At 34.6% G+C, this 16768-nt stretch overlaps 1 protein-coding gene across 1 annotated transcript in view; it reads right to left on the bottom strand.

The window, feature by feature from the left end:
• Positions 1-16768, bottom strand: part of VAV3 (vav guanine nucleotide exchange factor 3) — a 449592-nt gene that overhangs the window by 343952 nt on the left and 88872 nt on the right. Inside the window, exon 2 of the mRNA XM_003769710.4 lies at positions 9661-9777. Coding sequence (XP_003769758.1) covers positions 9661-9777 — 117 coding nt within the window. The remainder of the gene's footprint in view (positions 1-9660; positions 9778-16768) is intronic.

Below are 16768 nucleotides of genomic sequence, written 5' to 3' on the forward strand. Positions count from 1 at the left end.
CCCCACTGATTTATTCTCTGGGCCACAGGCATGTGCTACAGCAACCTCCTCACATAATTCCAAGCACAAACAAAACAAAAGGCAGATAATTTTAAAATATTGACCATTCTCAGTTGAATTTATTATTGCATACCATGATGCTCGGTTCTTTTGCATCCTCCAGCTAATACTATTGCCAAAATACACTAGGTTATGTGTAACAATTTCACATATTAAGAAGCAATTTATTGCCTTTACAATTAAAAGTCTATTTTTTTATAAGAGCATAGATTTATTACCAAAATAGAGGCCATGTGATAGTAAATGTTTAACAATTAGTTCTTTTAAAAATGCACAGAGAACACTTTTGTTTAACCTGTTTAACCTCAACATTTTCCCCATCACTTTCTTGTGCTTAGATAATAACAAAGCCACAAATCAAGCCTTGATGTGTAAGGTTTACTGATTTTACACTGAAAATTTAACAACTGGCTCAAACATCCCTCTTAGTAGAGGTTATCTAATTCAACCCCTGCATTTTACAGATAAGAAAGTTAAGTTCCAAAAGTGAGAAATAACTTATTCAAGATTACTTCAACACAAAGCCATCAAGCCAAAATTCAAACCAAGGTCCTCTGCCTAAAAATCCATCATTCTTTGCAGTAAAGAGTGTGTTTTGTTAGGCTGTTAACTGAAATGTAGCACAATAGATAGAGTACTAAACCTAGAAGAAAGAAATCCCAAGTTCAAATCCATCCTTAAATGTTTAAGTAACTTAGCCTTTGTTTGCTTCAGTTTCTTCATCTGTAAAAATGGGGATAAGAATTGCACCTATTGCCCAGAGTTAGAGGGATCAAATGAAATAACACCTCATTTGCTAACATTAGTAAAGCACTTTGTGAACCATAAATGCTATATAAATGCTACCTATTGTTATCATTAATATTATTATTACTATTAAAAGGAAGTTGATGGTTGACCCATTAGTCTCCTCTTTTTCCTCACCACCTCCCTACTCTTATTCCATTTCCTGCTTTGGGAACTTTAATGAGATAAACACTACCATTGTTTCTGCAGAGTATACATCAATGGATTGCTATATTGTTCCATTCCCCATCCCTATAATTTTCCAAAGCAAAAAATAAATGCGTTTTCATTCATTCGCTCAAAAGCAGAGGAAATTTCCCAGGAAAACCTATTCTAGAGAAGCAGGCACATAATATCCCACTAACATGATACTCTACTAATTCACTCTGCTGAATTAGTAAACATTTCTCCTCCTCCAAGACTGAGACATGTATGTATTTTCTTTTTACTAGTATTATCATTATTATAGACTTAAGAATTATCATAACCACAAAGAGTATAATAGAAAAATATCAAAAAAGAGGATTAATCATGAACTTCTATTACATATAATTTATTTTAAAAACGTTTACATTAAACCTAACAAGATAATAACAAAATTGCCCCACTGCTTTATTTTCCCTACTGATTCTTTTATTTGTTTTCTTTACAAATTCTTCTTTATAATGTCCATTTTCCTAATTCAATCCCAATGTATAAAGTACTAGGGGGAAAAGCCCTTTTACCACTAGATTGAAGCCAGACTTTTTCAAAACATTTTAATAATTCCTAACCAAACCATCTTAAATATCATTTTTAATGAATGGGAATGAAAAGCTGTATATTTGATGATTTCCTAAATTCTTTAGTTTTAAAAAAGATGAATATGTATGCATTTTTTAATATTTGCTGAAATCACAATGGATTCCACATGAGATTACAGACAACTACCACACCTTGAAAACTACCATTTTAAGTTAAACAATTACTTATGGTATTGATATGATCTAAGGTTCTCCAAAGTTACATAGTTAGAGCATGACCCAATGCTGTGAAACTGAGAAGCCCCCAAATCACATCAAAGTGAGATAAATGAAATGAGAGAACATTTGTAAGTGCTTAGCACAGTGCCTGACACACAGTAGATACTTAAGAAGTATCTATAAGATACTTCCTCCACCCTTTCCCTTTGCTTTCTCTTCTTTTTCCTCCCTTTCTTTCTTTTCCATTCTTTTTTTTCCTCTTCCCTTTCTTTCCAATATAGGCCCAATGGTCCATTATCTCTGTGTTTGTCCTTTGTTCTTGAAGAGAACCATGACATCAGGAAGGATGCAAATGAATTGGATTTAAGTTAGAGTGGGCTGTGCAAACTCACTTGTTTTACTTTGTCCTTTAGCATCATATATATATATATATATATATATATAGAGAGAGAGAGAGAGAGAGAGAGAGAGAGAGAGAGAGAGAGAGAGATATCAGGACAACAGGGGGTGACCCTCCATTATCTCTAAGTGAAGAGAGATTTATCACAAGAAGAACAGTCAGATACATTTTCAGGCAAAGGAATTCTTGATGACTCTCTATTAAATCATAGGGGAGACATGAACTATATCAGTGGAGAACACCTTCATGCAGAGAAAAACACAGATTCCTGGAGTAAATATTAAAATCTTAAGTCATATAGTTAATGCTCCCTGAGCTCTTCTGGACTCACTGCTCTAGTTGGATTCCTTTGAGTTTGCTCCCTCAGTTCATACTAACAGAATGAGTCCCCAGAGGACTGATTATTACCTAGTTTCATGGTTCTAGAGAGTAATGGTGTTAGTGGACATCTCTTTAACCAAATGGTATGGCACAAACAGTAGTTATAAAGCATTTTCCCCAGGGGAGAGTTGGGGAGGGGGGGAGAAGAGGGATTTGGAAACAAAATACAAGACTAGTGAAACACACATTTAAGAAATATACCTGTTGCCCACTATCATCATTACTATTCAATATTATATTCAAAATGCTAGCTTTGGCAATAAAAGTAGAGAAAGAGATTAAAGAAATTAGAGTAGGTAATGAGGAAACCTAATTATCACTCTTTGCTGATGATATGATGGACCCCAGAGATTCTACTAAAAAGCTATTAGAAATAATCCACATATTTAGCAAAATTGCAGGATACAAAATAAATCCAGATAAGTCATCAGCATTCTTATAAATCACTAACAAAATCTAACAGTTAGAGTTACAAAGAGAAATTCCATTTAAAGTAACTACCAATATTATAAAATATTTAGGAGTCTATCTGCCAAGGGAAAATCAGGAACTATATGAGCAAAACTACAAAACACTTTCCACAGAAATAAAGTCAGATCTAACCAACTGGAAAAATATTAAATGCTCTTGGATAGGGCAAGCAAATATAATAAAGATGACAATACTACCTAAACTAATCTATTTATTTAGCGCTATACCAATCAGACTCCCTAAAAAACTATTTTAATGAACTAGAAAAAATAACAACAAAGTTCATATGGAAAAACAAAAGGTCAAGAATTTCAAGAGAATTAATGAAAAAAAATCAAATGAAGGAGGCCTAGGTGTACCAGATCTAAAATTATATTATAAAACAATGGTTACCAAAACCATTTGATATTGGCTAAGAAATAGACTAGTTGATCAGTAGAATAGGTTAGGCTCAAAGGACAAAACAGTCAATAACTTTAATAATCTAGTGTTTGACAAACCCAAAGACGCCAGCTTTTGGGATAAGAACTCACTGTTTTGCAAAAACTGCTGGGAAAATTGGAAATTAGTGTGGCAGAAACTAGGCATTGACCCACACTTAATATATTACACCAAGATAAGGTCAAAATGGGTTCATAACCTAGGCATAAAGAATGAGATTATAAATAAATGAGAAGAGCATAGGATAGTTTACCTCTCAGACCTGTGGAAGAGGAAGGAATTTATGACCAAAGAAGAACTAGAGATCATTACTGATCACAAAATAGAAAATTTTGATTATATCAAATTAAAAAGTTTTTGTACAAACAAAACTAATACAGACAAGATTAGAAGGGAAGCAATAAACTGGGAAAACATTTTTACAGTCAAAGGTTCTGATAAAGGCCTCATTTCCAAAATATATAGAGAATTGACTCTAATTTATAAGAAATGAAGCCATTCTCCAGTTGATAAATGGTCAAAGGATATGAACAGACAATTCTCAGACAAAGAAATTGAAACTATTTCTAGCCATATGAAAAGATGCTCCAAGTCATTATTAATCAGAGAAATGCAAATTAAGACAACTCTGAGATACCACTACACACCTGTCAGATTGGCTAGAATGACAGGGAAAGATAATGCGGAATGTTGGAGGGGATGTGGAAAACAGGGATACTGATACATTGTTGGTGGAATTGTGAACACATCCAGTCATTCTGGAGAGCAATTTGGAGCTATGCTCAAAAAGTTATCAAACTGTGCATACCCTTTGACCCAGCAATGTGTCTACTGGGGTTATGTCCCAAAGAGATACTAAAGAAGGGAAAGGGACCTGTATGTGAAAGAATGTTTGTGGCAGCCCTGTTTGTAGTGGCCAGAAGCTGGAAACTGAGTGGATGCCCATCAGCTGGAGAATGGCTGAATAAATTGTGGTATATGAATATTATGGAATATTATTGTTCTGTAAGAAATGACCAGCAGGATGATTTCAGAAAGGCCTGGAGAGACTTACATGAACTGTTGCTGAGTGAGAGCAGGACCAGGAGATCATTATATATCTCAGCAACAATACTATATGATGATCAATTCTGATAGACGTGGCCCTCTTTGGCAATGAGATGAACCAAATCAGTTCCAATAGAGCAGGAATGAACTGAATTAGCTACACCCAGCGAAAGAACTCTGGTAAATGAGTATGAACCACTACATAGAATTAATTCTCAATCCTTCTATTTTTGTCCGCCTGCATTTTTGATTTCCTTCACAGGTCAATTGTACACTATTTCAAAGTCCAATTCTTTTTGTACAGCAAAATAACTATATGGACATGTATACATATATTGTATTTAACTTATGTTTTAACATGTTTAACATGTATTAGTCAACCTGCCATCTTGGGGAAGGGATGGGGGGAAGGAGGGGAAAAGTTGGAACAAAAGGTTTTGCAATTGTCAGTGCTGAAAAATGACCCATGCATATAACTTGTAAATAAAAAGCTATAATAAAAAAAAAAAGAAATATACCTGTTAAAGCCACTTAAAACTCCAGAACTGCTGGAGCTCTGTGACCATTTTCCCTCTGTATAGGGTCTTCATAACATTCCCTATAAGCTTTATCAGTCAAGGATGAGTTATTCCACTGCTACACTACTGTGATTCTTTTTCAATCACAGTTTTGTTTTGGGGGGGGGGGGCTCCAGGAAAAGATTTGGTCAAACTTACTCCACACAGAATACGTCATTTTGGCAGAAGAGGTCAATCTACTGCTAGGTTAAGTCAAGCACATTGCTCAACTGCTGAGCCAGCTCTTCCCTGGATTTGCTGTGGTTGACTTCAAAATCAGGCAGATCATGGGGTCATTACTCTGCTGCTGTTACCCAATAGGGCCAACCAGGACTCTTGGCTACTAGATAGCCACTGCCAGACTGGGCTAGACAGGCCATTCTGCTGCTGGACAAGGGTAGAGAGGCTGCTCTGGAACTGATCAATGATTTCTGGAGTTGTGTGGGCAGTTTACTTAGTCTCTGCTCTTCTCAAACCATTGCATCTGATGAGTCATTCTAATGGACTCCTTTGGGATTCATAATAGCAAACTGCAATTTTTCCCTACTTTAGGCACTGTTTTACCTGGTTAGTACTGTACCATTTTCAGTCAGTTTTTTTTTTTTTTTCAGACAAGCCACCCTGATTCTTAGCATAGGATTAGCAGAAGCCTCTTTTTTATTTTTTTCCATGGCCTCAAATTTAAAATTTAAAGAGATAGAAGAGATCTAGCCTTTCCTTAGGCAATTCTTCTGGATCAGTTTCTTCAGCCAGAAACTCTTTCTTGGTTTTTGATGATTAATCCTGAGTCAGCTAGTCATACTTCTCAAACTACTTTTGGAGCTTACTTAGAAGATGTGGGAAGATTGAAAATATGAAAACACTTTGTGTCTTAGAGGCACGTTTACTGTTTTTTCTGACTTCACAGGATTTTGAGCTATTGAAGTCCCAGATGCTTTCTAATATGTAGAACATTTATTTTGCAACTCAAAGCATTCTTCTTTACATTAGTTCCTTCTTTTTTTTTCTTCCTTCCTTCCTTCCTTCTTTCCTTCCTTTCTTCCTTCCTTTTTTTTTTTTTTTTTTTTTTTTTTTGGTGAGACAATCAAGGTTAAGTTACTTGTCCAGGATCACACAGTTAGTGTCAAATGTAAAGTGTCTTAGGCCATATTTGAATTGAGGAACTCCTAACTACAGAGCTGGTGCTCTATGTACTGTATTTCCTCTTTACATTTCAATGTCTATCTTCTACAACCTTATTTTAATTGAAGTTCAAATGGACAAATCCTTATATAACTCATAGAATTGAACCTGAAAAGAACTTCAAAGGAAATCAAGCTTATACTCATTCACAAAAGAAGAAACTAAATCTCTTAGAGTGAAGTGACAAACAGAATTTGAACCCAGGTTTTCCTTACTTTGAAGAAATCAGTAACAATTTTAATCCTGAATATCTGACAAAGATACCCAGTATTAAGAATTATCCTTCATTTTCCCAGCACTGAGATCAAAGCAAGAGGGGCTGTGGACTTTATTCCTTGCCTTTCTGGGAATCTTAGACAAATTTGAATGAGAGAGGTAGGGGAAAGAATGTATTTATATCATAGCAGAAACCAACTTAAATGAATGAATGGAAAAGTATTTATAATTTACTGCATGCAAATTATCATGCTCTAACAAAACAGAAGGAAGACAGTTTCTGATCTCCAACAATTCACAATTTAATCGAGGAATAAACTTGTGCAAACTCACAGAATGTAAGAGTTTGTAATGTAAGTTATTTTAGAGGTAATTTACTCCAGCCATTTTACAATTGAAGAAATTGAGGCTAAGAAAAGTAGAGTGACCCAGTTAAACATTGGGCTAGATTCTTTAGTTAGTCTTTAGTTTTATTTTATCATTTTCCCCAACTAACAAGCATCTATTTTCTGTCCCACACATTTGCCCCATTGAACACCTAAAAAAAACAGATAACCTTCATAACAAATAAAACAAAATAAATTCTCACATCATCAATATCCAAAATATTTCTTATTCTCTTTTTTAAATTTTTGAACTCTGGAAGGAGGTACATAGATTATTTCGTTTTTGATCTTCAGGAATCCTGACTTTTAATTGCATGAATACAGATTCTACAGTTGTTCAAAGATTTATTTTTTATAATCTTCTCATCATTTTATATATATATATATATATATATATATATATATATATATATATATATATTTGTTCTAGTTCTGTTCATTTTACTCCACATCAGTTCATCAAGATCTGAACATTCCCTTCTGAAACTGTCCATTTTATCCTTTCTTAAAGCATAATAATATTCCATTACATTCCTATATTGTAGTTTAGTGAGCCACTCTCCACTTGGCAAGAACTCCTATGAAAAGAGCTGTTATAAATATTTTTGAACATATCAGTCCTTTTTTTTTCTGGAACCTCACTGGGTAAAAGTTGGATTGAGATTTATTTCCAAACTGCTTTCCAAAGAGGCAGGCAGGACAAATTCACAGCTTTATCAACAGTGCATAACTGATTCTGTTTTTCCATAACATGGAACTAGATTTGAAGTATTGATTTCTAGGGTAAATCTGGCACAGGGAATTGACTAGACATTATTAAATGCAAGTTTGTGATAAAATCACAATAGGTCTAAGAAATATACAAAATATAAGAGTTATTCTCTCAAATTAAGTTACAGTTATTCATGCTCATATTTAGTGATCCAGGATGTATAAAAGCAATAACTGAATATGGACTATATTTACTCAAATTTCTATTTCTTGATTAAATTAATTCTATGGAAGGTCCATGATTAAATTGACCCAAATTCTCATTGCAGGGTATAATCCACATAATATTAAATTGCTTGACCAATTAATTTATTCATCCACTCAATAAACATTTATTAGGTACATACTCTGTCAGGTACTTTGTTAAGCACTAGGGATACAAAAAGGGAGGGGGGGCAAAAGATAACTCCTGTCTTCAGGAAGCTTAAAATGTAGTAAGGAAAACATGAGTTTAGTTAATGTAGCGCTAACAAGATCAAAAGTTTTCCCATCAAGAGCAAATAGTTCCTTAGAAAGAAAAATTCTTTTTTCCCATCTTCTTAACAATCACTAAATAACTAAGGTTAATCAAAAAAAGTAAAAACCTTTTGAAAAATTAAGTCAGGTATATATATAATATAACATTATCCTATGGCTCTAAGGCAGAACTATTGTGAATACTTCAATTTAAACTATATCAACCACCAGAAGATAAAACCTCATGTTTTTCTTTAGGACAATGGTCTACAAAATGGGAAACATTGTATAACCACAGTGGGTAAGTTATAAACCAGTTGGAGGGAGGGATGATGGGTCATATCCAAGTGTGTGTTGGAGACAACTCAAACCAAGTCCTTACACAGCAGGACTACTTCATTTTTTTTAATCTCCATTGTCAACAGAAAAGTAATTTAAATATTTGTTGAATTCTAGAATGGGTTGTCATTTTAAATATTTGTTGAATTCTAGAATGGGTTGTCATCATATAGTCCAGACAACAAATATCATTGAACAAGATTAAATACTCATATAAATGTTTATCAATATAACTATTAATCATTCATAGGTAATATTCATATAAAATATTTAATTATAAGCTAACTAACTCAATTATGAATAATTATAACTTTTTGGAAGATTTCAACTCACATATCAAAGGGAATTATTACATGATTGTGCTAATTCTCCAAGCCAAGAAATATCACGGAGATCAAATCAATCAAAGATCTCTTCCATCTTTACAGAAAAAAGGCGCCTCAGAGACCATATAAACCAAATTCCTCATTTTATAAGCAAGGAAACTCCATCCCAGGGAAGTTAAGTGACTTGCTTAAGATCACACAAGTATACAGCAGAGGTGGGTCAGGTGATTCCACAGCAAAAACTATTTCCTTCTCCAATCAATCAATCAACAAACATTTAGGGTTAAATATTTACTTTGTTTCAGGCATTGCACAAAGTCCTATAGTCAAAAAGAAAGGAAAAGCTGTTCCTGACCTCAATGAGCTTACATTCTAATGAAAGGGGCAATAGGCACATACTAATGTGTACACAAACTGTAGAATAAACAAATAGTAATTTCAGATGGGAAGACTCAAGAACAGAGAGAATCCTCTCCAACAGTATAATGAAATCTATGGGTCCATTGTTACAGTAATGCTTAAAAGCATTATGAGTAAAACAAAATAAAATATTTATTTAACCAAGATGATCAACAGACAGCTTTTTACATAAATTTTTTCCCCACAAGATTCATATTGTTCAATTTGAAGTAACACATCTATGAATTTAGAGGTATTGTTTTCCTTCTCAGAATCTTCTCATTTAAGCTAAATAAAACAAGTGAAATGCAAAATCAGAATTTAACAAAAATGGAATTACATTCTTTGATATCAATTGAAAGTAGTCCTGACCAGAATGTTAATATTTACCTTAAATCTGTGGATTGTAAATGCTAAATTAAGAGGTTTAACAGGCATCTCTAAAATGCTTATAAAAAGCTAAATTTAAATTTCAATTACCTTTCCAAAATCCCGAACATCAAACAAATCAAAAGCTTCGAAGAGTTCACTTTTTCTCATCCCAAATGTCTCGCAACAAGCTGCTAGAAAAGTCCTTATGTTCTTCAGGCAGAGGAACTGAGAAGGCAAAAAAAAAAGAATAACTATTAATATACAATGGACATTACAAATATGCACCCCCACTTTGGTTTTTCTTTTTGTTAAATCACACATTGGTGGGGACAAAATTACTTCTGGATATTCATGAGCCCATTGGAACCAATGTATAACTCAACAACTCACTTTTCTGAAAGTAAACACAAGATTTTCTAGCAGCTAGAACTGTAGCATCCTTAAAGAATTTAATCATCTCTAGTAAGCGAGCTGGGTGTTATCACTTTAATAGTATGGTGGGATGTCTTGTTTTGTTTTTTAATAAACAGGTTTCTAAAAGACACTTAGCATTTCCAACCTCACCTCCCTCCAACACACACACACACATGCTCCTCACATAGATCCTACTGGAATAAATGCCTATAATGGTAGTAAAAGCCACATGGGAGGAGTGCTGATAAACACTGTGTAGCATCCAGGCAGTCAATAAAAGTATATACAGGGACTGTTTTCACTTTTTAAAAATGCATGAGAGGCCTTTACTACACAGACTTACTCTGCATGCAGGTCCTCAACATGGAATTGCTTATTTACAGATTAAAAGCCCCATATTCTGCCAAGATAGACAATAATTACACTCTTGGGGATTTGACAGCTACAGTCTTGCAATATTTTTTACATAATTAAGTGCCCAGCTCATAATTCACCCAGGAGCTGAATATAATTGCACAGTACAGAGAGCACCCACGAAAGCCTCCCATAATACCAGATTTCCCCTTTTAGAAGAAACACTCTGCTATAGTCACAAAATTGTTTTGCTCATTTTTAAAAGTGTTTTCATCAAAAGTAGATGTGGTATATAGAAGAGGCCTGCCTATGTACAAGAGAAAGATATTACAAAGAGGGGTCTGATCCCTGCTGAAAGCAATTTCTAACCTCTTCGAGGCATAAGCAATATCCAAGGATTTATTTGCTAAGTAATGTCAATAGATTGGCTAAGGTCTGTTCTCTGGAGAGTCCTCCCATACCAGTGAAATCACAATTCCTTGATGTGTTAGCATCCCTGGTTTATTCCTGAGCTCTTTTGAAACATTCTTCTGGGAAATCTATAAAATAGGGTCTTTTTTCTCTCTATTCAGATGCTCCAAAACCAGTAACAGAACTGATCTTTCTTCATCCAAAAAAAATGCCCAGATCCTATTTTTAGAAATAGTGACCAAGTACATTTTAGCTCCATACAGACCAATTTTCTTAATTTGTTCCTTCTCAAAAGCACCAATAAAATATTAATTTTCTCAGGTATCATTTATCTGCACTGAATGTAAAATAAAAATTCAGTGTTTAATATGACTTTTTGCACATAGGCATTTCATAGATACTTGTGAAATTATTAGATTTTCATTTTTTTAATTTATGGAATAAAACAAGTATTTTTATAATACAACATAATAAAAATGATGACTGCACATGAAGCTGCAAATCTAATATATATAGCTTGTTATTTCTTTTAAATATATGAGATTGTCATATAGCAATCACCAGAGAAAAAAAATCTCATTTTTTCTTTAAGACAGTGGAATACAAAATAGGAAATATTGTACACTTTTCTTTTTTTCCCCTCCTATTCCCTGCTCCTTCCCTAGAAATGATTCTCATCTTGGCCTTCACTGTTTCTAATGTGAAGTACTGCAATAGTTGTAATAGTCCATAAAATAATAAAATTGATTTTTCTAAAACATAAATACAACTATGTCATTACTCTGCATGTTTCACTTATTATTCTTTTTTGCAACAAGAAAAAAATTCAAACATCTGTTTGGAGTATAAAGTCCTTCAAAATCTGGCTCCAGTTTTTCTTTCAAGGATGTTTAAACAATGCACCCTCTTACACATTCCATAATCTAGCTAAACTCATCTAATTGTTGTCCCCTAAAATATCATTGCCCAAAAATTCATCTCCATTTAGAACTTCTCTTTTTTCTGTTATCTATCATTTCAGTCATCTGATTCTTCATGATTCCATCTGGGATTTTCTTGGCAAAGACACTGGAGTGGTCAGCCATTTCCTTGTCTGGCTCATTTTACATATGAAGAAACTGAAGCAATCAGAGTTAAGTGACTTGCCCAGGGTCATACAGCTGGTAAATGTCTGAGACTAGATTTGAACTAAAGAAGATGAGGATTCCTGAATCTAAGCCCAGCCCTCAATCCACTGTGCCCATCTAGCTGATTTTTTCTTTTCTGTAGAGGCCACCAAAATCCTTCTAGTCATACAGAGTTACAAATGAATATTATCCTTGCTTTCTTAGCAAATAGGATACCACTTCTCATCATTTTCAACTCCACAACATATCCCCCATCCATTCTCTTCTCTCTACAAACATTGTCACAGCCTTTGTTCATCTGAGTCAAGACAATGAATATTTACTTTAAGCATTTACCATCTGGTGGTCACCAAGCTAAGCTTTGGGGCCACAAAAAAGTCAAAAACCCAGTCCCTCACCCTCAAGGATTTCACATTCCTATAGAGAAGACAGCATGTAAAATAAACTTGTAAATTCAAGACACATGAAGCATAAATAGAAAGTCGATGTAGAGGAAAGACACTAATAGGAGGGAAGATCAAGAAATACTTCCTGCAGAAGGTGGTGTGTAAGCTGATGTTTGAAGAAAACCAATAGATGGACATGAGGAAAGACAATATTCCGGTGGGGATTATAGCCAGTGAAAAGGTAAGGAATCAAAAAGTGGAGTTTTGGAAGTGAGTATTAGCAAATAGAGTACCAAGACCATGAAGTATATAGAAGCATCTGAATGATAAAAGAGGGTGCTCTCAGCAAACTGCCTCATTTTTTTCTATTAAATATGATACAAGATCCTCAGCTGAGAGCTTATGGGGAGAGGGAGCATGGGAGATTTAAAGAAGAAGGAAATGGTCTGGGAAAGCTGCTCTGTTAAGTAAGATGAAAAAAAAAATCATTAGGGAGATATAAAAGCATTAGCTTGTTGCAGTGAGAGTCCAGTTGAGATTATATGATATAAATTGATAGGGGATACAGTAAACATGAATTTTTTTCAGCTCCATTCAGCATTACATGAATAGGAGTATAACAGATGGAAGGAGTAATACAAGTTTTGTAATTTGACAAGATATGATCAGCAGCAGTTCAAAGCCATCATCTTACCTCACCTGCACCACTAAAATAGCCTATTAGTCTCTATACAAATAAATCCTCCACATACATGCCAAAATGATTTTCCTAAAGTGCAATTCTATCCATGTAACTCTCCTATTTAATAAACACCAATGTCTCCCTCTTGTTTCTAGGGTTGAATTAAGCTTCTTTCTGTAGCTTTTTAAGTACTTCATATTCTGGGCCCAACCTACCTTTCTAGTCTATTTTACATTATTCCCTTCATATATATATACATACCCATATACACATATATAAAATATGTTTATTAATGTACATATTGTTCCCCCAATAGGATATAAACTCCTAGAGGAAAGGGACTATTTTTTTGCCTGTTTCCCTCCAGCACCCAATACTGTACATGACACATGATAGATACTGAACACTTATTGATCAATTGATATTATTTTATCGGCTACTTACTTGCCTTTGCATAGGCTATATGCCTTGCCTATTATGCTCTCCTTCCTCATCTCGAGCAGATAGAACTTCCTGCTCTCTTCAAAGCTTAACTCAAGCAACCCCTCCATTTAAGAAGTCTTTCCTGATTTGCCCAATTGAGTGGCATTTGTATGAAATCACTCAGTATTTCTTTTGTATATGTCCTTTTATTTTAGGTGCATATGGTAGATTATACCAGTAGAATATAAACTCTTTGAGGGCAGGGGTTATTTCATTTTTTTACTTCTTTCTCTAGTTCATTGCATGGCATGTAGTAGGTGCTAGATAAATACTATTCATTAATATAAACAATAAGAAAAAATGAGGCAGTGGTAAAGTCCATTGAATGGATCCACCTTAGAAAAGTTAAGGACATCAGAAACTTTCCTAGAGTACTAGGAGCCCAGTCCACTAAATGGGTTATGCTCAGAGCAGAGTCAAGCAGAAATGTCACTTCTTTCATTCTATAGACTAACTTTAGCACATTTTTAGTGCCCATGTCACATTGTTGATTTATACCAAATTTATACCAAAATTCACTGAAAATTCAAAGACTTTTTTTCACATAGCCCATTCACAAGCAAGGAATTCATCTTCTGAATCAGGAATAGTAACAACTATTGTGGCTGCTAATATTAGCACTTTTATAATTTTCAAAGCTTTTATAAACTATTGTTGGTTTAATCATTTCAGTCATGTCTGATTCCTCATTATCCCATTTGGGGTTTCTTGACAAAGATACCAAAATGGTTTGCCATTTTCTCTTCCACCTCACAGTACTGATGAAGAAACTGAGGCAACCAGGTTAAGTGACTTGTCTGGGGTCACACAACTAATAAATGTCTGAGGCCAGATTTGAAATCAGAAAGATGAGTTTTCTTGATTCCATTGTTCTATTGGCTGGGGCACCCAGTTGCCTTTTAGATATGCTAGTTATTTAAATTTAGGCACCTGAATCACCATGTAGAAATTTACATTTTTCATAATTAGATTCTACATCATTCAATTTTTTCTACTATTTCACCTTCTTGAGATCATGAATGAACAAGATTCCATGCAACATATTATCTATTTCTCCAGCTTAGTGTCATTAGCAAATTTGATTGACATGTAAACATCTTCATAGACACTATTAATAACTACTAAACAGCACAGGACAGATGACAAGCAACTATAGCATCCAACTAGACAAAAATTTAGTTTACATGGCAGGAAGATACTTCTTAATAATCAGAGCTATTCAAAGATGCAGTGGGCTGCCTTAAGATGTGATATATTCCCCTCTCCTTGGAAGACTTCAAGTCTTCAAGAAGCACCTGAATGACCACTCATCAAACAGGTTAAAATGGAGATTTCTTTTGGGTCTAAATTGAACTAGATGTTCACTGCAATTCTTCTCATGACTTAAATTTAAATATTTTTTTTATGAAAAAACTCTTCCTTTAGATAAACAGTGATCTATAAAAAAAAATTTTCTGAAGAGGCACATTTAGCCAGCTGTGAAGTCACCCAGTTCTACTACCATTTCACTACTGTGGTAAAGTTAGTACTTATAGAGCTTTGTTAAGATCTAGATAAACTGTATGCATAACAATTTCTGGTCTGGCAGTTTAATAATTACATACAAAAAAAAAGGAAATGAGATTAGTGAAATATGACCTTACGTTTCTTTACTTAACCTCTGTCAGTGCTGCATGAGGCAGAACTAGTTTGGAGCTGAGGAGTTCATCGAAGCTTCTTTGTTGTAATCCCAAGTCTACAACTGGGTGTCTCTCCCAAAACATTACAACTATATGTTAAGCAGGATATCATTTTATAATCAGGTCAACATGGCTGCATCCCTTTTTCTTCATATAGCCTTCAATAAGAATAATATCAAATTCTATGAAATGGGTAGTCTCCTTTTTAAAAGTTTTCAAACAAGATGATCCCATACTCTCCACTGAATGGTCAACAACACAGTCAAGATTAGCACTGAATAGCTACACATCAAAACAAGACAAAACTTATGTTGATATTTTCTTTTTGATCTCCCTATTGAAGATGCAGCATCCTCATTTGGCTCACTCCCCTAATTGGGTATTTGTACCTATATTGGGTCTCCTAAAAACAATTAGTCTCAGGAGATTCTAGGGGTATCTTGGAATAGTCCTCCACTGGTAGGCTGCTTCTGGAGATTACCACAGTGGAGCAATGTTTACAGCACAAAGAGTGACATAAATTCAGTATATCCAAAGAACAATCTTCTCTCTCCTTTGTGCTAGATTGGCTTACATCTATCATTTCCACTAATCTAATTTTTTTAAAATCCCACTTTAAGTCACAATTTTTTCCCTTCTTACTACTACTACTATTTATCACCTTGAGCTGCCTAAGGGATATTATGGTGAATATCAAGCTTGTGACCCCCTAGCTCTAGCTAGACCTCTAGCTCTTTCTTACCTTATATTTGAATAATGTTTTATACATACTTATACTATACAACTTTGAAAGCCCTAGATTCAATAGATTTCCCTTTCAAGGAGTGGGGTGAAAGGGCAAGTGAGATATTGATATCATGCATAGAGAGGAGAAGAAAGCAGTTTGCTCGTCTCCTGGGACTGCATCAGTGATAAGTGAACCAGTCACAGCTGCCATAATCCATTGTCACCTGAAATGCTTTTTACATGCACACTCTTGGCTCTCAGGACTCCGTGACCAGGCTGTCCATCCTCAGGAAAAGAAATGCCAATGGGTGGGGGGAAGTGAGGGAGTATAAAGCACCAAAGTCAGATCCAGGGTATAATCAACAAAGAAAACCTGGGGGGGAAGTGGAGGGCATGGAGGTTCAAACAAGTCTACAAAATCATGAAGGTAGGTACAAGAACAAAAGCTTTCAGCATTCGGAAATGTGGTTGAGCTAGGCAGCTATAATTTATCAAAAACAGACAAAGCCAAGAATGGCTTTCGGAGGTACAGCGTCTCATAAATACTTCAGTGCTTGTAATAGCATGGTTTCAGAAAGAGGAACATCTAAAGGTCAGTCTGTTAAAATTCATCCTCAATTCACTGGGAAGCTTCTCTGCTTTCAGCCTGCTGCTAGACAGCGAAGGCCCTATCTGTTTAAAAACCTTTATCAAATGCAAGTATGATGTCCTCTTCCTTTATACTGATAAAAGCTACTTCTCCTTTTACAGATTACATGAGTGCAAATGGTGTCTATTTCTTTTTTCTGTAACAAAATCTTAAAAATCAAGAATCTAGAAAAGGTACCAAGAGAGTAAAATTGCTAAAAACAAACAAATGAAAATCTCACAACTTATTTTAAAATGACTGCTTATATTTAGTGTGAGAATGATTTTTTCCCAGAAGATCACTAACTCTTGATGGAAGGTAGGAAT

This window comes from Sarcophilus harrisii, chromosome 4 (genome assembly GCF_902635505.1).
Source record: "Sarcophilus harrisii chromosome 4, mSarHar1.11, whole genome shotgun sequence".
NCBI lineage: Eukaryota > Metazoa > Chordata > Mammalia > Dasyuromorphia > Dasyuridae > Sarcophilus > Sarcophilus harrisii.